Consider the following 21,822-nt stretch of genomic DNA (forward strand, 5'->3'; position numbering starts at 1 on the left):
AAAACCTAGAAGTTTTTTCACACAAAAACCAGAACTGCTGGATTTTAATTTGTTAAATTAAACAAATTGCTGGATTTTTAATCTGTTGAGGAGGACTCTCCATAGTGTTTTCAGTAGAGGCTGTACCAGTTTACATTTCCAGCAACAATGTGAGGGTTCTCTTTTCTCCACTTCCTTGCCAATACTTGTAATTTATTTACTTTTGATACTAGCCATTCTGTCAGATGTGAAGTAGTTATCTCATCATGATCCTGATTTTCATTTCCCTGATCGTTAGTAATGTTCAATATCTTTTTATGTACCTGTTAGTCATCTGTATGTCTTCTTTGGAGACATGTCTATTCAGGTTCCCTGCCCATTTTTAAATTGTAGAACTTGTTTTTTAAATATATATTTCATATATTTTTTATGTTATATCTTTGTATATATTTTTATAAATTTTGGACGTTAACTTCTTAGGGGATATGTCACTTATGAATATTTTCTCCCATTCAGTAGGTTGCCGTTTTGTTTTGTTGATGTTTTCTTTGCTGTGCAAAAACTTCTTAGTTTGATGTAGTCCCGTTTGGGTGTTTTTGCTTTTGTTGTCCTTGCCTGAGGAGTTAGAGTCAAAGAAATATTGCTAAGACAGATGTCAGAGAGCTTACTGCCTGTGTTTTCTTCTATGAATTGTATGGTTTGGGTTTTACATTTAAGTCTTTAGTCCATTTTGAGTTTATTTTTATATATGGTGTAAGAAGGTGGTCAGGTTTCATTCTTGTGCATGTGGTTGTCCAGTTTTCTCAACACTGTTGAAGACACTCTTCTTCCCATTGTATATTCTTGCTTCCTTTGTCATAGATTAATTGACCAAATAAGTGTTGTTTTATTTCTGAGTTGTCTTTTATGTTCCATTGATCTGTGTGTCTGTTTTTTGTGCCAGTACCATACTGTTTTGATTATATGATAGCTTTATAGTATATTTTGAAATCCAAAAGTGTGATATCCCAGCTTTGTTTTTCTTTCTCAGAATTGCTTTGGCTATTTGGCATCTTTTATGGTTCCATACAAATTTTAGAACTATTTATTCTAGTTCTGTGAATAATATTCTGTGAAAAATTAATATTTTGATATGGATTGCGTTGAATCTGGATCTGTAGATTTAGGTAGTATGGACATCTTAACAATATTAATTCTCCTAGTTCATGATATTGGCATATCTTTTCGTTTATTTGTGTCATCTTCATTTGTTTTCATCAGTGTCTTACAGTTTTCAGGGTACGGGTCTTTCACCTTCTTGATTAAATTTATTCCTAGGTATTTTTTGCATTTTGATGGGATTGTAAATGGGATTGTATTCTTAATTTCTCTCTCTGGTAGCTTGTCGTTAGTGTATAGAAATGCAAGAGATTTCTGTAAATTGGATTTGTGTCCCACAGTTTTACTGGAGGAATGTAGTAGTTCTGATAGTTTTTCAGAGAAGTCTGAGGTTTTCTTTTTAATTTTTTTTTAACATTTATTCATTTTCGAGAGAGACAGAGCATGAGTGGGGGAAGGGCAGAGAGAGAGGGAGACACAGAATCCTAAGCAGGCTCCAGGCTCTAGGCTCTGAGCTGTCAGCACAGAGCCTGCCATGAGGCTTGAACCCACAAACTGCGAGATCATGACCTGAGCCAAAGTCGGACACAACCGACTGAGCCACCCAGGTGCCCCAAGGGGTTTTCTATATATGGTATCATGTCACCTGCAAATAGTGACAGTTTTACTTCTTCCTTTACAATTTGGATGTCTTTTCCTTTTTCTTCCTTTTTTTTTTTTTTTTTTGGGCTTGGTACAGTGTACTTTATTGATGGTTCAAGACAAGGTAGGGCTCCTCTTCTTCATGGTGTCTGGGATGGAAACTGTGTCGAGGTTGGGAGGTTCTCAGTGTGTTGGGGATGAGCTGGGGCAAGGATTCCCTAGCAGCTCAAGGCTTCTCTCTTCCTCTTGTGCTCTGGCAGGGGCTGGTGGTGCAGGGGGCTCTTACCCAGTTCCACCCAGTTGCTTTTGGCCAAATTCATTATCATAACAGGAAATGAACTTGACAAAGTGGTCATTGAGGGCAATGCCAGCCCCAGCATTAAAGGTAGAAGAGTAGGCGTCTACTGTTAACGTGTCAGGAGACCACCTGCTACTCAGTCCAGCATGCCCTTGAGGGGTCCCGCTAATTCCTGCTTCACCACCATCTTGATATCGTCCTATTTGGTACCTTTCTCCAGGTGGCAGACATAATCCACAACTGACACACTCGAGGATGGGGACATGGCAGGCGTGCCAGTGACCTTCCCATTCATTTCAGGGATGACCTTGGTTACAGCCTTGGTAGTGCCAGTAGAAACAGATGCTGTTCTGGGCAGCCTCTTGACCGTCATGCCACAGCTTCACAGAGGGCCATCCGTGGTCTTCTGGCTGGCACTGACGGCATGGACTATAGTTATGAGTCCCTTCAGGATGCCAGAGTTGTCATAGATGATGTTGGTCAGAGTGACCAGGCAGTTGGTGGTGCAGGAGGCATTGTTGACAAACCTGAGGGAGTTGTCATCTTTCTCATGGTTCGTGCACATCACGAACATGGGGGAATCAGCAGAAAGGGCACAGGATGACCTTCTTGGCTCTACCCTTCAAGTGAGCCCCAAGCCTTCTCCATAGTAGTGAAGACCCCAGGTGACTCCACAACGTATTCAGTACCAGTATCATCCCATTTGATGTTGGTGGGATCTTGCTCCTAGGAGATGGGCTTTCCATTGATGACAGGTTTCCTGTTCTCAGCCTTGACTGTGCCTTTGAATTTGTCATAGGTGGAATCATGCTGGAACATGTATACCACTTGCTTGAATTCAGTGAAGGGGTCAGTGATGGCAACAGTATCCACTTTGCCAGAGTTAAAAGTAGCTCTGGTGACCAGAAGCCTAATACAGCCAAATTCATTTACTCCAACATTCACCATCATGTCTCAGGGTTGTGGTTGGCAAATCATAAGAAGATGCAACTGTGCCAAATGAGAAGGTGCAGAGCACCCCCCCCCTTTTTTTTCCTTGCCTAATTGCTGTGGCTAGGACTTCCAACAATACGTTGAATAATAAAGTGGCAAGAGTGGGCTTCCTTATCTAGTTCTTGATCCTAGAGGAAATATTTTCAGCTTTTCAGCACTAAGTGTGGTGTCAGTCATGGGTTTGTCATATATGATCTTTATTATGTTAGGGTATGTTCCCTCTACCCACTTTGCTGAAAGTTTTTATCTTAAAAGAATGTTGAATTTTGTCAGATGTTTTCACTGCTACTGTTGAGATGATCATGTGGTTGTTATCCTTTATTGTATTAATGTGGTGTATCATGTTGATTGATTTGCAGATATTGAACTATCCTTGCATCCCTGGAGTAAAGCCCGCATGATCGTGGTGTATGATACTAATAATGTATTGTTGAATTGATTTGCCAATATTTTCTTGAGGATTTTTGCAGGCTTATCAAGGATATTGGCTTTTTTTTTTTTTTTTTTTTTTTTTTTTTTTTTTTTTTGTAGTGTCTTTGGTTTTGCTATCAGGGGTAATGCTGGCCTTGTGAAATGAGTTTGGAAGCATTCCTTAGTCTTCAGTGTTTTGGAATGGTTTCTGAAGGACGCTGTTAACTCTTGAGTGTGTGATAGACATTCAGCTGTGGAAGTCTGGTCCTGGATTTTGTGTGTTGAGAGGCTTTTGATTACTGACTCATTTTCATTACTAGTAATCATTTGTTGAGATTTTGTTTCTTCTTCTTGTACTTTTGAAAGACTGTATGTTTCTTAGAATTTAACCATTTCTTCTGGCTTGTCCACCTTGTTGACATGTGATTGTTCATAGTAGTCTCTTAGGATCCTTTGTCTTTCTCTGATACGGGTTGTAACTTCTCTTTCATTTCTGATTTTATTTATTTGAGTCCTCTCTTTTTTTCTTGATGATTCTGAATAGTGGTTTATCAATTTTGTAATCTTTTCAAAGTACCAGTTCTTAGTTTCTTTGATCATTTTTATTGTTTTAGTGTCTACTTCACTGATTTCTGCTCTGCTCTTTTTTTTCCTTCCTTCTACTGACTTTGGGTTTTATTCTTTTTGTAGTTCCTTTAGATGTAAAGTTAGTTTCTTTGGGATTTTTCTTGTTTCTTGAGGTAGTCCTGTATTATTGCAAACTTTCCTCTTGGTATTGCTTTTGCTGAGTCCCACAGATCTTGGAACATTGTATTTTCATTTTCATTTGTCTCAAGGTGTTTTTTTTAATTTTCTCTTTGATATCTTTATTGACCCATTGGTTGTTTAGTAGCATGTTGTATAGTCTTCACTTGTTTGTTTTTTATGGTTTTTTCCTAGCAATTGATCTCTAGTTTCCAATCATTATGGTTGGAAAAGGTGCTTGAGAAAATTTCGTGCGTTTTAAATTTACAGAGACTTATTTTGTGACCTAACATGTGATCTCTCCTGCAGAATGTTTCGTGTGTACTTGAAAGGATCTGTATTCTGCTGTTTGAAGATGGAATGTTCTGTGTATATCTATTTAGTCCATCTGGCCTAATGTGTCGTTTAAGGCCATTGTTTCTTTATTAATTTTCTATCTGGATGATCTGTCCATTAATGTAAGTGGGTATTTAAAGCCCCCTACTATTACTGTGTTACTGTCATTTTCTTCCAATTTGCGTGTTAATACTCATTTTATGTATTTAGGTGCATCTATGTTGGGTGCATAAATATTTATAAGTGTTTTTCTGTTGCATTGATCTCATCATCATTATGTAATGCCTTTTTTTTCCTCTTGTTACAGTCTTTGTTTTAAAGCCTGTTTTGTCTGATATAATTAATGCTGCCCCAGGTTTCTTTTCATTTCCATTCACGTGGAAAAAAATTTTTCTGTCCCTTCATTTTCAGTGTATATACCTTTAGTTTTCAAGTGAGTCAATTAACGAGTTTTGGTTTTTTATTCATTTAACCTCCCTTTGTGTTTTGATTGAAGACTTCAGTCCATTTACTTTTAAAGTAGTTGTTGATAGGTATGTGTTTATTGCCATTTTGTTCATTGTTTTCTGGTTATTTTTGTGGTTCTGTAGTTTTCTTCTCTTGGTCTCTTCCCTTGTGATTTGATGACTTTATTTAGTGTTGTTTGGATTGCTTTCTCTTTACTTTTTGTGTATCTGTTAGTAGGATTTTGGTTTGTGGTTACCATGAGGTTCATTTTTGACAACCTGTGTATTTATGGCAGATTATTTTAAGTTGGTGGTTGCTTATGCTCAAACACATTCTAAAAGCGCTACATTTTTATTCCTCTCACCTCACATTTTGTTTTTGATGTCATGTTTTGCATCTTTTTATATGTGTCCCTTAAGTAATTATTATGAATATAGTTGACTTTATTACTCTTGTCTTATAATCTTCATACTAGCTTTATTAGCGGTTTGTCAGTAACCCATGCTATGTGTTTTCCTTTATCATTGTAATTTTTCCTTCACATATTTTCTTATTTCTAGTTATGGTCTTTTCCCCATAAAGCAGTCTTTCTAATATTTCTTTGAAACCCTTGTTTCAAGTTATGAAACTCCCATAGCTTTTTGCTTATTTGAGAAACTCATCATTTCTGCAATTCTGAATGATAATCTTGCCAAGTACAGTATACTTAGCTGTATTTTGTTTCCTTTTAGCACTTTGAATCTATTGTCTGCACTTTCTTCTTGATTGGTAGAGATTACTTCACAGACAATAAAAGATCAAAAGGTCTGTTTTGTGAAATTCACCAAACTGAAAAAAATTCATATGCAATTGAAAAGGACATTCTGAGGAAGCATACCTTTAATTTTTAGAGATATGTGTTGATTAAAACCTTAATATCTAAAAAAAATTCCATGGAGAGATGGATCAGAATTGAGTGCTTGAAGTTGCATTCAGTGAACTACAAAAAGCTTTTTAGTATCCACTTTTCTAAAAATAAATGCTTGTGCATTTGTTTTACAGTATAAAATACAGTTATGTATATATGGAACTGTATAACTATATATCTATAACTGTATTTTACCCGTTATATTGAATATTTTGCCTTTCATTTACTAAACAAATGTTTCTTTATTGTCATCAGTATTTAGGCACATGTATTCTTAGGGAATATATAGCATGGTTATGGAGACAGATATAAGCAGATAATTATAATAGAAGCTGAGATTTACTAACTGTTACTAGTGCCAGGCACTAATCTATGTGCTGTACATGTGTTAATTTGAATACTTATAAGAAATCTATTTTTGTTGGTGGTGGTTGCTTTGGGTATTCTAATATACCTTTATAACTGTTCACAGTGTATTTTGAGTAAACATTGTATTATTTCATGTAAACTGTAGAAATGTTGCATCTGTTGAGGGTTTATCCTTCATTATGGAATGCATTCTTTATGCAATAATTACCGTACGCGTGACCTAGATTACCTCTATGTACATTATAAATCCCAAGAGAGAATGTTATACTTTTTTGGGGTTTTTTTTTGTTTTTTTTTTTTTCAACGTTTATTTATTTTTGGGACAGAGAGAGACAGAGCATGAACGGGGTAGGGGCAGAGAGAGAGGGAGACACAGAATCGGAAACAGGCTCCAGGCTCCGAGCCATCAGCCCAGAGCCTGACGCGGGGCTCAAACTCCCGGACCGCGAGATGGTGACCTGGCTGAAGTCGGACGCTTAACCGACTGCGCCACCCAGGCGCCCCTATACTTTTTGTTTTAAACCGTCATTGGTGGCCCTCATCCTATCTGAGTTTGGAAGCTACATGTTACTTTATTCTCTCAAACCTATCTAGTTGCTATTATTACCCTCATTTTGTAGATAAGGAACTTGAGATACAAAGGGTTTAATGTACCCCAGGTCATTCATTAGAACCTCGTGGATTTAGAATTTGAACCCATGTTTCCCTGACTCCAAAATTTACATTCTTAACCACCTATAGCATAGTACCTTGGTAAAAGTACTATCAGAGGAACAGAGAAGAGGATGCTTAATTTAGCGGTTTAGGAATGTTTCATCGAGAAAGGGATTATTTTAGCTGTTTACGGACTGGTAAGTTAAAACTCAATAGGAAAAATGTTGATCAAGTAAAAGGAGCCAGAGGGGAGGACGTTATAAGCAGAAACAAATCTTTGTCAAATGCATGTAAGTGGGTGTGTGTGTATGTGTGTGTGTGTGTGTATGCTGGCAGTTCCTGGTAACTGGAATATGCTGTCAGAATTAACTACTTGTATTTTAGTTTACAAAAAAGTATAATTTTATGAACATTATATTGTTACATGTAAATTTCTATTCCTAAGGATAACATCCTGCCTTTTAACCGGGCAGGAAGCCATAAAATATAACTGTTAAATAGCTTAAAATTTTAAAAACTATTTGTTTTCACAATAGACGTCTCCTTCCCTTTCTCAACCCATTTTCTGGTTTCAGAATTTTTCTAAAAAATTTTAAATCTCCTCTGGTCTTTCTTGGCTCGTTTGCATCCTGTCTGCTTTTAGCAGCCCTCAGTATCCTGTTGCTCTCCATTTCTTTCCTCCAGTTCCACATCTTCTCCTTTCAAAGTGGAGGCAGCTGCAGTTTGGATTATTTTCTTCTTTCTTTTTTTTTTATTTAAATCTTCTTTAATGTTTGTTCATTTTTTGAGAGAGAGCAGGAGCAGAGGAAGGGCAGAGAGAGAGGAGAGAGAAGAGAGAATCCCAAGCAGGCTTTGTGCTGTCGAGCACAGAGCCTGCGACAGCACAGAGCCTGACACAGGGCTCGGATCGCACAAACTGCGAGGTCATGGACCTGAGCCAAAACCAAAAGTCAGATGCTTAACCGACTAAGCCACCCAGGCGCCTCTGGATTATTTTCTTCTTCAGAAGTCTGTGGTAGATTGATAAGAATGGTCTTGCAAGTTCTTAGATTAAGCGTAGGTAGGAAAATTCGAGAACATTCTGCAAACATTGTCTTCCTTTTTTTGTGTTAGGCTGCAGAACAAGCAAAAGCAAGCCCAGCCCTGGTTGCCAAAGACCCTGGTACTGTGGCTAACAAAAAAGAAGAAGAAGATTTAGCAAAAGGTATGTTTTTTAAGTCTCTGGTGTTGGAAAGGTGGGAAGAAGATGGGCCCTGAATATTTTTTTCCTGAGATATTTAAAAATAAAAGAAATAGGATTTTACAGCTCACACTGAAATCCGTTTTGTTCCCCTTTGCAGTATCAACTGATACTCTTTTGAGACAACTACTCTTCATATGTGTCCTTTCAGTCTTTCTTTTTTATTAATATTTTTATCACACCATATATCCATAAACAATGCCAAATACTTTATGTGTCCAACAAATTCTTTACTTTTTTAAGTTTATTTATTTATTTTGAGAGAGAGGAAGAACAAGCACAAGAGGGGCAGAGAGAGAGGGAGAGAAAGAATCCCAAGCAGGCTCCACACCATTAGCCCAGAGCCCAACATGGGACTCAGTCTCACAACTGTGAGATCATGACTCCAGCCAAACCGAAGAGTTGGACGCTCAACTGACAGAGCCACCCAGGTGCCCCACAAATTGTTTTTTCATAGGGTACATAACATGTACAGTTTGGTTTTTTTCATGCGACAGTATGTCTAAGATCTATTCATAATAAAATATGTAAGTCAAGTTCATTTAACTATTGTGTAATATTTCAGTGTACTAAAAAAATGTATATGGCAATTTTCTGTCCTGCTACTGATGGGCATTTGGGTTTTCTGATTTTTTTTTTTTTTACTATAATAATAGGCTGCATTGAGAATCTTTGTAATATCTATTGTAGATATCTACTCTTGATTTGTGGCATTTACTTTTACTTTGATACTGGTGTATTTTATCTAAAGTTTTAAATTTTGATATAGTCAAAATTTTTGCTTTTTTGTTATGATTTTGCATTTTTTATATCTTAAGATATTTTTCCCCCAAATCCTAAAAGGTACTTTCCTGTATTTTCTTAGGATAGTTTTAAAGTTTGCTTTTTCCTGTTAGGTCTTTTATCAATGTAGAACAGAAGTAGCAGGGATGAAGGGGTTATGGTTTGAGTTGAAGCAGGGTTCTCAGTCTGTTCAGGTTGTATTACAGAGCCTAAGTGACACATGGTGATGACTTCCATTGGGGGAGGAGGGAAGCAATACAAGAGACACATTTGAAATCTCTTTGAGGGAATTTGATAGGTGAGACTTCATTGTAGTTATTTCCTAGTTCTACTTCTTAGACTGATCACAAAGAATTACCTTTGGAGCAGTAAAATGCAGGTTCCCGTATACTACCTCTGACATTCTGATTTAGTAAGTCTTCATTGAGATTTGGGACTCTTGGCAAGTGATTGTGATTATCATTTTTGGGAATTGAAGCTATAGAAATATATTGAAAAGATGAAAGAAAATTAAAATATCTGCAGCTAAATAAAAACATTGGATTTGAGAGATAATATCTTTTTATTACCCAGAATAATTTAAATTTTATCCATTCAGTAAAAATAGTCATTAATGGCTGTTCAACTTTTTAACAGTTTATTCTTTAAACTTTCGGTTGTCAATGAATGAATTAAATTGATGAAATGATCTTTATTCAGTATGTAATAATATATCCTAGTTTCCAGCTCCACATTTAAAAGAATGCATTTTTACCTTCAGATATGTTTTTATACTTTGGATTGTTGGGTATATTAACATTTGGAGTCTTTTTAACTCATTATTTTCTAGCTATTGAGTTGTCCTTGAAGGAGCAAAGGCAGCAGTCAACCACACTTTCTACTTTGTACCCAAGCACATCCAATCTCTTAACTAACCACCAACATGAAGGCCGAAAAGTTCGTGCTATATATGACTTTGAAGCTGCTGAAGATAATGAGCTTACTTTTAAAGCCGGAGAAATTATTACAGTTCTTGATGACAGGTGATGGATAATATCAAATTGATATTAACTTGACATTCATATGAAAACATATATTACTTCTGTGTTTCATATTATTCCTGTTGAATGCCATTACCAAAGGTAATAAGAAAAATATTGATGTAGATATTTTCTGTCACATTTGGTTGCTTTGCTTGTGTCATATTGTCTGTATTCTTATTTTGTAGTTTAATTTTTTTCTTATTTCTTGTTTAAATTGTTTTTATTTGATTTGGAAGACTAGTTTATTCATTTTTTTTTCATCTCATAAGATCGATTTTTAAATTAGTAAGTTAAAATTTTAGAAATTAAATTAGTAAAGTTAAAATGTTAGAAAATACACCAAATATGTGTATGTATTTACGGAATTTGTAAGAAATACATAATATATTGAATTTATTTATTCACAAAAAATAGTATATCCATGTAGGACAAATTCATTTTATGTGCAATTATATACGTTTATATTACTATGGGAGATGATTCAATATATCTGGTTTTTGGCTGTAGCTTTATTTTTACTTGAAAATTGTTACTGATGATGGTTATTGATAATGAAGTACTAAAATTTGCAAGCAGTTTTAAAGAATAAATTCAAAAATATTTAGGTTATTCCTATAGTAGCACATTTACATTCTCTTCTCTTGAGTGAAAGAAAATGAATTAAATTTTGGGCTGGTTAGCTGGAAATTGCACAAAACCTTGATCATTGATTCATTCAAAAAATGTTTATTGAGAGCTTGCTAGCTTTTCTCATACTACGCACCCAAGATAAAACAGTGAACATGGAGTTGTACCTGGAAGTGTGTTCCTTGTGAATGCTTTGTTCTATAAACAGTGTCATCTGTCATGTTGTCTCTTGTGGGGGGAGAAATGTGCATTTTTGTACAAGAAAAATGTGCATTTTGTATGTACAAGAGAGAGCACTAATTTAGGAATGGATCTGAATTAAGTGCCTACCATTTATTTTATCACAAAAGAGCCTTATAGACAGTGGAGCTCATGAACTACCTGAAGTTGACAGTCAAATGCAGAGAACTCTGTTTTGGAGAGAGTTCAGACCTTTTATTAAATCCTCAGAGCATTCGCCAGCCTTCCAAAAGATAAAGAACTGTGTTTAACAGCCCTTTATCTTCTCTGAGGGTTCATCTTCTGTTTGTAATAATAATATATTCATTTCTTCCCTCATTGGATTGTTGTGGGATTCAGATCTGATAATAATGCAAGTTAAACACTATTAAGGTAGAGATTTATAGAGATAAAAATATTTTTTGTTTCTCATTAGTGATCCCAACTGGTGGAAAGGTGAAACCCATCAAGGCATGGGGTTATTTCCCTCTAATTTTGTGACTGCTGATCTTACTGCTGAACCAGAAATGAGTAAGTATTTTCCAGTCTGTAAGTGGATGATAATCCATAATTTTCTTCTTAATAAAAGTTGAGTAAATTGAATTTACTCAATGTCTGGGACATTTACTAATGTCTGGGACTCTCAGACATTAGTGCCTCCGAGGTGTTTATTAAAAATGCAGCTTGCTAGTGAGATTATTTACCGAAAATCATCTAATTATCTACAAATTGAAATGATATTTCTACCAAGATTATCCTTAATCAGGTAATTGTGCAGCCTATGGATTTTTCTTTTAAAACATTATATATATATATATATATATATATATATATATATATATATATATACACACACCATTGTAAAAACGCAGATTAAGAAGTGTTATGAAATTTATGCATTAGGTATTTTCATTATCGGTTCCTGAAGTGTGACAAATGCAGTGTAATCTCATAGGAATTCTTTTTGTTCAAAGATTAAAGCCATTTCTTTAGCATCTAGCCCCAAACTTGGAGGCACTGGCCTGTAAGTAATATAATGAATGGCTTTCCTAAGACCTCATGTCAGATAGTCAGAAGGAGCCATAACTAATCTTACGAAAACTTTCTGTTTACTTTCCAAACCTGTGCTACCAAGGGAAGTAAACTAGAAAGTGGGGCCTAGCAGGAAAAGTGATGTTACGGGCAGGCATAATAGTTGCAGGAGATGTAAGTATTGGTAGCCCGCCAAAATGTTTGTAGGCAGTTCACTATATTTCTACATAATACTATAGTTCACTGAATCTTCATAATGATGAGTTGGGGTCACCAAGATTAGGTCATAAATGAGAAATATATTCTAGTGTAGAAAGGTTTCTATTAGTGGTTGAAAGGTTTAGAATTTTAAAAGAGCTTTTGTATATAAGTTGGTAGGCTATAGTTAGCTGGCAAAATATCTCATCTTTCTATAATGTGAGTACGAGGGGTCAAAGAAAGTTACAAATTGCAAGATGCTTAGGTCTTTTTTAGTTTACAAGAATTTAAAGAAGGATCTTTGTCTTAGTCACCTTTTCATTTCCAGCAACTGGAATGAATCTTACCCAAACTAGTACTGAATCTTACCCAAAATATAGACTATATAAATATTTATGCAGTAAATGATACATAAGTATGTGTGTATATACATACATATATACACATATATGTATACATAAAACAACACATATACTTTTCTTGAAAAAATACAGGAACGCTTTTCTTTCAAGAGAAGGCTTTAACAGCAAATCAGATACTACTTTTATCTGTGATGAAACGATGCTGTCTTCTGATGATTGCCAGGTTATCTTGTGTCATTTCATGACAGATTTACAGCGGAGACAAATTCCTGCTGCCCGTCCTAATAATGTCGTTCTTTTTTGTTAGAACCCAAGAAATATGTTGTAGGACCTATTTAAGATGGCAGTGTATTGTGTGCCGGCTTTTTAACCTGGGTTTATGGTGGTGGTTTTTTTAATTTGTTTTTTGGGTGTTTGGGTTTTTTGTTTTTGTCCTGAATCAGCTGTTGGAAAGGATAGAATGGTCTTGGACTTGTGTTCAATCTGAGATCCAAGATCTTGTATCGATCATGTAGCCGTCTCATCTTGTCCCCCATCGTGTGGAGTGCAGCGTTAAAATGAATACTCTAGCTCTTCTTCCTGTGTTTCTCTCCGGACTTCTGTAAAGAGGAGAACTGGAACAGCAGAGCTTCTGTCATAGAAATGTAGTCATTGAACTTGGGAAAGCAATGTTAGCATGATCGTCATCATGCTGTTCTTTGTGAGGAATCTGAAGCCCACTTTACTTAATGGCAAGGAGAAGTACCCACCCTGCTTAGCTTGTTTTTTCTTTGGAAGTGTGGTAGATACTGTGAAAACAGTTTGTTTCGTGCACATGTGTATACACGTACACACATACGCACGTGCACACACGCTATACGCAGACGTGCACACGTGCGTAGTAATAGTATTGGTGCCTGTGAGAAAAACACTGACAACTTGTACATGGTCGGCTGGCACGATGTCGAGTCCTCCGTGTGTTCTCTTATGGGTAGCAGCCAATGCATGCTTTCCCAGCTTCCTACTTGTTAATAGCTCAAGATATAAAAAGCAAAAATATCTCTAGCACATGTCTCTTTTACCCCCAAGGGAAAATGAAACCAGCTGAAAGTGTTTTGTATAGAATTTTGCTTTATGGTGACTTACGTGGAATGAATGTATTCCTTACGTTGGAGATTACGTTATCTGCATTTTATACAGAAGCACACGATACAGAATACATGAGTGATAGGAGCTCCTGTTCTCAGAGTAAAATCATTGGCTAGATTCCAGCATGTGGACTGGTAGAGCCAGATAGGCTGGCATTCAGATCCAGGCTGTGTCATACATCAGCTTTCTCCTGTGCACGAACTTTTAATATTACTGTGCTGCTGTTAACCTCATTTTAAAATGGGCGTATTTCCTAGTATAAGAGAGTCACTGGGGGAAATGTAATATTCTATTACACACATTAAATAGTTTAATAATATATTTCCTTTCCTTACTTCTGCTCTGTTCCCAATCCCCTTTTTATAGTTTCTTCTTAACATTGTTATGAATACCAATTGACCACATTGATACAAGGATGAAAAATATAGAAAGTTCATTCCTTTAAAGCTGTATGGACCTCTCAGGATTTGTGGGGAGAAGGTTAATTGCTCTATTAATCATAACCTTGTATTTACTAGTTAATGATACATTGAATAGTTTTTAAAGATTGCTTTGTTGAGCAAGAGAAATAATGTGCGTCTGGTCAGTGGTTTGCAGGTCCCTTCATAACCACAGTGTTATTTCAGAGAGTAATGCAACTAAAAAATGTAGGCCGATTTAGTGGAAAATTCAGATCACTGCCGGTGCTACTTGTAAAGTCCTCCACTGACCTGGATGTCATTGATTCTCTTAGTAAAAACACTGAATGGCATGCCAAAAAACATATGCCTAACTTTCCAGTTCACTACAATGAAATAGTGTGGTCTTTCAAATGAGATTTTTCTTTGAAAGGACTGGTAATTTAAAAGAGAGTTTCTTTTGATTGCAGAGTTCATTTATGTAAAACTTTACTTGTAAAAGAACTTTACTTCTAAAACTTAACTTTTTGCCCACCAGTTCACTAAATTCTCATATGTAGTAAGTGATTAATCTTTGCTTTGGAAATATCCCTTTTATTTTTAGTGAAGTGTCTTTCCAGGAAAATGTAAAATCTTAGAAGAGAAAATTAGGAAATCTTCACGGAATTCCACAAAATAATGTTCTGTCATTTTTGTCTAAATCTGTTGTCTTAATGACCCCTTAAACTACGTCTCCCAGATCGAAGGGAATATTAAGAAAAATCCAGATTCTCTCATAGAATTTGAAGTGCTTTGAAATAGAATTTTAAATTTCTTATAAGGAAAAGGTGAATATTACATGTTTTGCAGTTAAAACGGAGAAGAAGACGGTACAATTTAGTGATGATGTTCAGGTAGAAACAATAGAGCCAGAACCGGAACAAGCCTTTATTGATGAAGTAAGTGATTTCTTCTGTGAAAGTGGTTCGTACTTGGTATTGAAGTTGAAATACTTGTCTTGTTTTAAAAAAAGTGATTACTTGATTAATGCATGTATTTTATGTTATAAAAATTCAGGCAATATAGACAAAGCAAAGATTCTCCTTGTAACTGTCTCTATAGTCTTATTCTGTACCTCATTATTTAAAATTTCTGCTTAATATTCCATAGAATGGACTTGGCATGATTTAATTATTCTTCTATTGGACCCTTAGGTTGTTTGCAGTTTTTTGAGGTTTTTTGATTATTACAAACACTATTGTAGTGAATTTTTTTTTGGATTGAATATAGTTAATAGAATATATGACTGTTTCATTTACAAAGATCATTATTTAATGCTCTGGAAATCACATCCTTTGTAATATCTTAAACTTATGATGAAAAATGATATGTCATCTTTAAAATAAGTGAAGGGATTTTATAGGTTTTTAGCCTTCTTCTGGAGGGAACCGGAAACAAAGTTTGAAGCGTGCTCTTTTAGAGAAACCGACTGGAGATTGTGCTGAGAGCCAGGGAATTTGATGGGTTCAGGGAAACTTAACATTTGGCCAGTTGCATTACATAAGAAAATGCGTGTAGAGTCAGCCTGGTCGTCCGTATAATAAACCTCATGCCTTGGATTCTAGGTAATTTCAAATAGAGTATAGTGTTTAAAACAAAAATTATCCACGTGTTAGTTGACTGTCACATTACCCCCCTTCTCCCCCCACTTTTTTTTTTTGCTATAAGCAGTCTTTTCTGTAGCACGCCTTCTGTTTTAGACTATTTAAAATTAAAATTGTGAATCTTTTACATTAAAAACTGGTAACCATTTCAAAATACAAAATTCTTGTGACTTTAGAAGTTTTTTATGTACTTGTGCGACTTTCACCATCCAGTGACTAGTTCATCTCTCAGTCTGTTCTTTGCAGAAACAGCATTTATTTATTTTTAAAAATAATTTACTTATTTTTGAGAGAGAGCACAAACAGGGGAGGAGCAGAGAGAGAGAGAGAGAGAGAGAGAGAGAGAGAGAGAAAGAATCTGAAGCAGGCTCCAGGCTCTGAGCTGTCAGCACAGAGCCCGATGCGAAGCTCAAACCTATGGACTGTGAGGTCATGACCTGAGCTGAAGTCGGACGTATAACTGACTGAGCCACCTAGGCACCCTAGAAATAGCATTTTGGTTTTAGTTTAAATGACTGCTTAGAATTGGTAGTCTTTTACAGTGTTTACCTAATGTACCTGTGTTTAGTAATACAACCATGTAAGAACCATGCATGGAGAGAAGTTCGTAATTATTACACTATCATTCTTTGGTACATGAGATCAGTATTTTGATTTTTAAAAATTTAAATTTAAGTACATATGTACTTGCGTAATATATAGATGTGTTTATGTAATGATGGTTTCATTAGGTCCATTGGTTTTTGCAAGGGAATATTCTGTGATAGATCTGAGTCCTTGCTTTGAGATCCTTCCAGCCTTTACCTACATAGGAAAGGAGAGAAGCCACAATCTTACTGCTTCCTTTATGACAGACTGAAACATTGGTGGGAAGAAAATATAGAATAAGATCTTATGGCCCTACTTAGAAGAAGAGCTGTACTATAGCTGAGCTGTGCCTTGCTAAAGCAGCTGCTGGATTCGCCATGGTGGAGAAGTAATAACTGAGCTGTTAGTCATAGGTAACGCCATCTTGAGAGCGAAGTTACACCTGTCAGCATGGCAAGGGTACCAGCTGCTCCAAAACAAAGTGACACGGAAATCCACAACCATGACATAACAGATCGAAGAACTCACACGTTGTAAGTTGAAATATGGCTCTCTTCTTCTCATATAAGAGAGTCTCCGTGAGCAGTTTGAAAAATAAGTAGGAAGAGCTTTCAAGGCTCTGACTTCACTTGGTACTAAAGAGAATACGTGGATAGTAAATACATAAAAGCAAAATTGGAGTCTCTGTATGAAATATAAAAGTTTTTCATCCATTATCTAATTAATGAAATGAGAACATATTGTTGCATAATGATTTGTTGCTTTTTGTATTAACTATTTAATTCTTGTAGGACAAAATGGACCAGTTGCTACAAATGTTGCAGAGTACAGATCCCAGTGATGACCAACCAGATCTTCCAGAGTTACTTCATCTTGAAGGTAAACTTTGTTTTCCATTAACCTTGCACGTAAAGAATAATTAGAGCTTGTCTGTAGTGTTCTGTTACAGAATGGTTTTATATTTAAATAAAATTTAAAATGTTATAAAAAAATGTGAACACTTCTCATTCTTCTATGACCCAGTCTTGCTTATATGAGTATCTATCACAGATAAGCTTTTCTTTGCTGTGTTTTCTTATGTTTCTTTAAATCTTGTTATCTTAGCAATGTGTCACCAGATGGGACCTCTCATTGATGAAAAGCTGGAAGATATTGATAGGTAAAAGAACATGTGCTATATCTATATTGTGTGTCTTCTTTGCTGAAGTTTTAAGTGTATGCTGGGATAGAGCTGCCTTTTAATTTTATTTATTTTTATTAAAAAAATATGCCAAAGATCTGCCAGAGGTACCAGTTCTCATTCAGTTGTTTTCCACTAGATGTGGGAATTAGAATTGGACCCATCTACCTGCGTTTTTTTTTTTTTAAGTGAGAATTTATTTGATCTTAATTATATTAGTCTTTTTAAAAAATAATACTTAGCTGTTCTTATCATTGTAATGCCATAAGTGACATTACCAGAACCCACAGATGACTCACCCATCTGTTATTTATTAGGGATACCTAGTTATTTCAAGATAAAGTCAAGTACAGTAAGCTAGAGTTCTCCCAGCACTGTACCTTAGATAGTTTTGGTTGCCCTGGAGCTAGAATACAGGATATTTTCTGTCATAAGGTTAAAGTAATGTCTACTTATATTACTTTTTGCTATTTTTGTGTGTGGTCGTATTTAGAACATTGTGTCATTTAATTAGCAATTGTATTTGAAATTACTCTGTAATATTTCAGAAAACATTCAGAACTCTCAGAACTTAATGTTAAAGTGATGGAAGCACTTTCATTGTATACCAAGTTAATGAATGAAGATCCAATGTATTCCATGTATGCAAAATTACAGAATCAGCAGTATTATATGCAGTCATCTGGTGTTTCTGGTTCTCAGGTAAGCTTTTAAAAATTCAAGTATATCATTTTAAATTCTCAACTGTGTTTGAGATTATTTGGAATAGCTGTGTTTTGTAAGATTTGAAACTTTCTAAGAGTAATGCTTAGAACAAAGTTTAAAAGAATTTTTTACTTGACAAATACAATGTATAATATACTAATTATTCCAGTAATTCTTTTCACAATATTATTTTTCTTCAAAGGTGTGCATCAGAATCAAACATTTAAAAAAAAATACAGGTTGCTTCTCCCCACCCCAGACTACTGAATCAGAATGTTCAAGAGAAAGGCCGAAACATCTGTATATTTTTAAAGCTTCATATATAATTATCTGGTTAAGAACCATGTCTTCTGTCTGAGTAAATTGTCTAATTACTACGAATTTTTTCTGAGAATCTACAGTATTGGGTTTTATAGTAAGTGGCTTTAATCTGAATGTTTCCATCTTCCTTTACGTGAGAAGGCGTAGAATGCATCCTCCTTATTCACCCTAAATGACTATTTCAAGAGCCCTTTTCCCACAAACTCAGTATGGTTACTGTATAGGGACCTAGCCAAGCATTCCATTTTATTTATGTGGGTGACATAAACTTTGTGCAAATTAATTTTTTTCTTATAACATGGCCCACTTTCCTCGACATGAGGGACCAGATCCCTGGAGTGGACCAGCCACACTTGTCCAGTGTGAGGCTAGATGACACCTACTCATGGCTCTTGATACCGGTTTTAGCAAAAAAATTCCTCTTCATGTTTCATTTGCAAATACAAAAAAAAATGCTTTTAAGAGGACTGGAATACCTCTGTTCATAGTGAAGACCTTCTGTATTCTGATGTATGTATGGTCAGTCTCTTAGGGCTTAAACGAAGTGCTAAGATGATTGTCTTCTGATGACTGTGTTACTATCGTAACAGCTGGCAAAAATCTCACCACATAGACAGTTTTCTTTTCAAACATGTGAAATGGAAAGATTGAATGAATACTATAGAAAATTAGAGTATTTTGTGTGCTTTAGATTTTGGGCATTTAAGAGATCAATCCCATTAGATTAAAATACTGTTTCTGGATGCATAGCCCAAGGGCCAAATCCAACCTCCCACCTGTTTTTTGTGTTTGTTTTTGTTTTTGAATAAACCTTTGCTATAACAGCCATTCTCATTTGTTTTTACATTGTTTCCGGCTACTTTCTATATGGGCGGTTCAGTAGTTGTGACAGAAAGGCCCACAAGGCCTAAAATATTTACTGTCTGGACTTTTGCAAAAATGTTTTTGCTCATCCCTGCTTTAGAAAGTTAGCTTGCTCTGTGTTCACTAAACTGTAATTTAGGAAATACAAATTGTATCTATAAGCACATGCAGTCTATTGATATAAAACTGAATTCAGAGATACTTCTTAAACATTTTTTGAGATTCCTTTTATGAAAGTACTTAAAATATCAGTATGGAAAGAGAGATAATATTAGTTTCAAGATAAGTTCCTTTATTGTTTCTGTATGAAATAAACCTGAGTGTAGCTCATGGTTTGTTTACCTAAGAACAAAAATGATCAGAAAGCCCACTTCACTGAAAAGTATTCTTTAAAATACCTGTCAAAAGAAGTAACTTTTAAAAAGATTTTGGAGCTTTCATTGTTCACTTTGTAACTGAATGCCTCTACAAAGAAATTTTGGCACACCTGTTAAAATCTTAGAAAGTCTAATTTTTTTTTTTTTTTTTTTTAATCATGACCTGTTCTAGGTGTACCCAGGGCCTCCTCAGAGTGGTGCTTACCTGGTTGCAGGGAGCGCACAGATGAGCCATCTCAGGAGCTACAGTCTTCCCCCAGAGCAGCTGTCTTCTCTCAGCCAAGGAGCTGTTCCACCATCTGTAAACCCAGCCCTTCCCAGTCAGCAGACTCAGGCTTCTTACCCTAAGTAATTTGAGTTTTGACTGCTATTTGACTACTGTTTGGAGTTAGTGCTATTATAACTCTTAAATGCCTCCACTCATCTGTAACCGTAAGAACTGCATGAGAACAACCTAGGATAGATGGATGCCATCACCAATATCAGATGGTCAGCCCTGTTTACGGTGATGAGTGGGTCCTACAGGACCCCTTGCAGCATTGCATTACTAGCCAGAAGGCTATTCCTCTGTCCTACTGACTCATTGAACGGCTGTATTCAGGTCTTGGTTCTGTCCTTTTTAAATTTCCTATCGTTTTTCTTTTTATTGAAGTAAAATTGGCCGTATAACATTATATGAAGTTTCAGATGTACGTTATAATTGTACATCTGTATGCACTGCCAAGTGATCACCACTAAAAGTCCAGTTACCATCCATCACCCTTCTTCACACATTCCAGCTACCCCGTCACCCCCTTCCTCTCTGGTAAACCACCAGTCTGTTCTCTTTTAAGTTTGGTTTCGTTGTTTGTTTGTTTGTTTTTTAGATTCCACCTATGGGTGAAATCATATTGTCTATTTGTCTTTTTCTGACTTATTTCACTTAGCATAACATATTTCTAAGGTCCATGCATGTTGTCTCAAATGGCAAGATTGAATTTTTTTTTTAGGGCTGTAGTATATGTACACTGTACATACTACTACACAGGCACACGCACCCCACGTACATCTTCTTTATCCATTAATTTATCGGTGGACATTTAGGTTATTTCCATTTCTTAGCTATTATAAATAATCCTGCAGTGAACAAAAGGGGGGCTATACCTTTTCGAATCAATGATTCTGTATTCTTCAGGTAATTACCACATCCAAAAATGGAAGAGCCCGATCATAGAGTAGTTCTGTTCTTAATTTTTTGAGGGATCTCCAAATGTTGGCTGCACCACTTTGTGTTCCCACCAACAGTATGTGATGGTTCCCTTCTTTGTACTGCCTCATCGGCACTTGCTATTTCTTGTCTTTTTTGATAATACCCATTTTAATTGGTATAAGATAGTATCTCATTGTAGTTTTGATTTGTATTTCCATGATAATTACTGATGTTGAGCGTCTTTCCTGTGCCTCTTGGCCATCTTGTATGTCTTCTTTGGAAAAATGTTTATTCATATCACCTGCCCACTTTTTAAATTGGATGGTTTGTATTTTTCGTTGTTGAGTTGTGTGAATTCTTTATGTATTTTGGATAAATCCTTGTCAGATACATGATTTGCAAAAACTTTCTCCCATTCAGTAGGTTGCTTTTCATTTTGATGATGGTATCTTTTGGTGAGGAGAAGCTTTTTATTTTGATGTAATTTGTTTATTTTTTTCTTTTGTTTCTCTCTTTGGAGTCCGAGCCATACAGATATCGCTAAGACTGATGTCAGGGAGCTTATTACCACTTGTGTTTTCTTCTAGGAAATTTATGGCATCAGGTTTTACATTCAAGTCTTTAATCCATTTTGTATATATTTTTGTAGTGTTTATTTTTGAGAGAGAGAGAGCAAGGGAGGGGCAAAGAGAGAGAGGGAGACACAGAATCTGAAGCAGGTTCCAGGCTCCAAGCTGTCAGCACAAACCCTGACGCGGGGCTCAAACTCACGAACTGTGAGATCATGACCTGAACCGAAGTTGGACACTTAACTGACTGAGCCACCCAGGCACCCTCTTTACTCCATTTTGAATTCATTTTTGTGTATGGTGTAAGCTGGTAGTCCAGTTTCATTCTTTTCTATTTGGCTGTTCAGTATTTCCAACACCATTTATTAAAGATACAGTCCTTTCTTCATTGGATGTTCTCGGCTCCTCTGTTGTAAAATAATTGTCCATATAGGTGTGGGTGTAACTCTGAGCTCCCAATTCTGTTCCACTGATCATTGTGTTTTTTTTAATGCTGATA

The 21,822-nt window shown here is 35.8% G+C and overlaps 1 protein-coding gene across 2 annotated transcripts in view; it reads left to right on the plus strand.

Annotated features, from left to right (window-relative positions):
- Positions 1-21,822, plus strand: part of STAM (signal transducing adaptor molecule) — an 81,974-nt gene that overhangs the window by 46,135 nt on the left and 14,017 nt on the right. For both annotated transcript variants that reach the window (XM_043563513.1, XM_043563515.1), the window contains exons 6-13: positions 7,992-8,082; positions 9,731-9,923; positions 11,206-11,300; positions 14,737-14,825; positions 16,910-16,997; positions 17,223-17,277; positions 17,847-18,000; positions 19,738-19,913. In XM_043563513.1, coding sequence (XP_043419448.1) covers positions 7,992-8,082; positions 9,731-9,923; positions 11,206-11,300; positions 14,737-14,825; positions 16,910-16,997; positions 17,223-17,277; positions 17,847-18,000; positions 19,738-19,913 — 941 coding nt within the window. The remainder of the gene's footprint in view (positions 1-7,991; positions 8,083-9,730; positions 9,924-11,205; positions 11,301-14,736; positions 14,826-16,909; positions 16,998-17,222; positions 17,278-17,846; positions 18,001-19,737; positions 19,914-21,822) is intronic.

This window comes from Prionailurus bengalensis, chromosome B4, assembly GCF_016509475.1.
Source record: "Prionailurus bengalensis isolate Pbe53 chromosome B4, Fcat_Pben_1.1_paternal_pri, whole genome shotgun sequence".
Taxonomy (NCBI): Eukaryota; Metazoa; Chordata; class Mammalia; order Carnivora; family Felidae; genus Prionailurus; species Prionailurus bengalensis.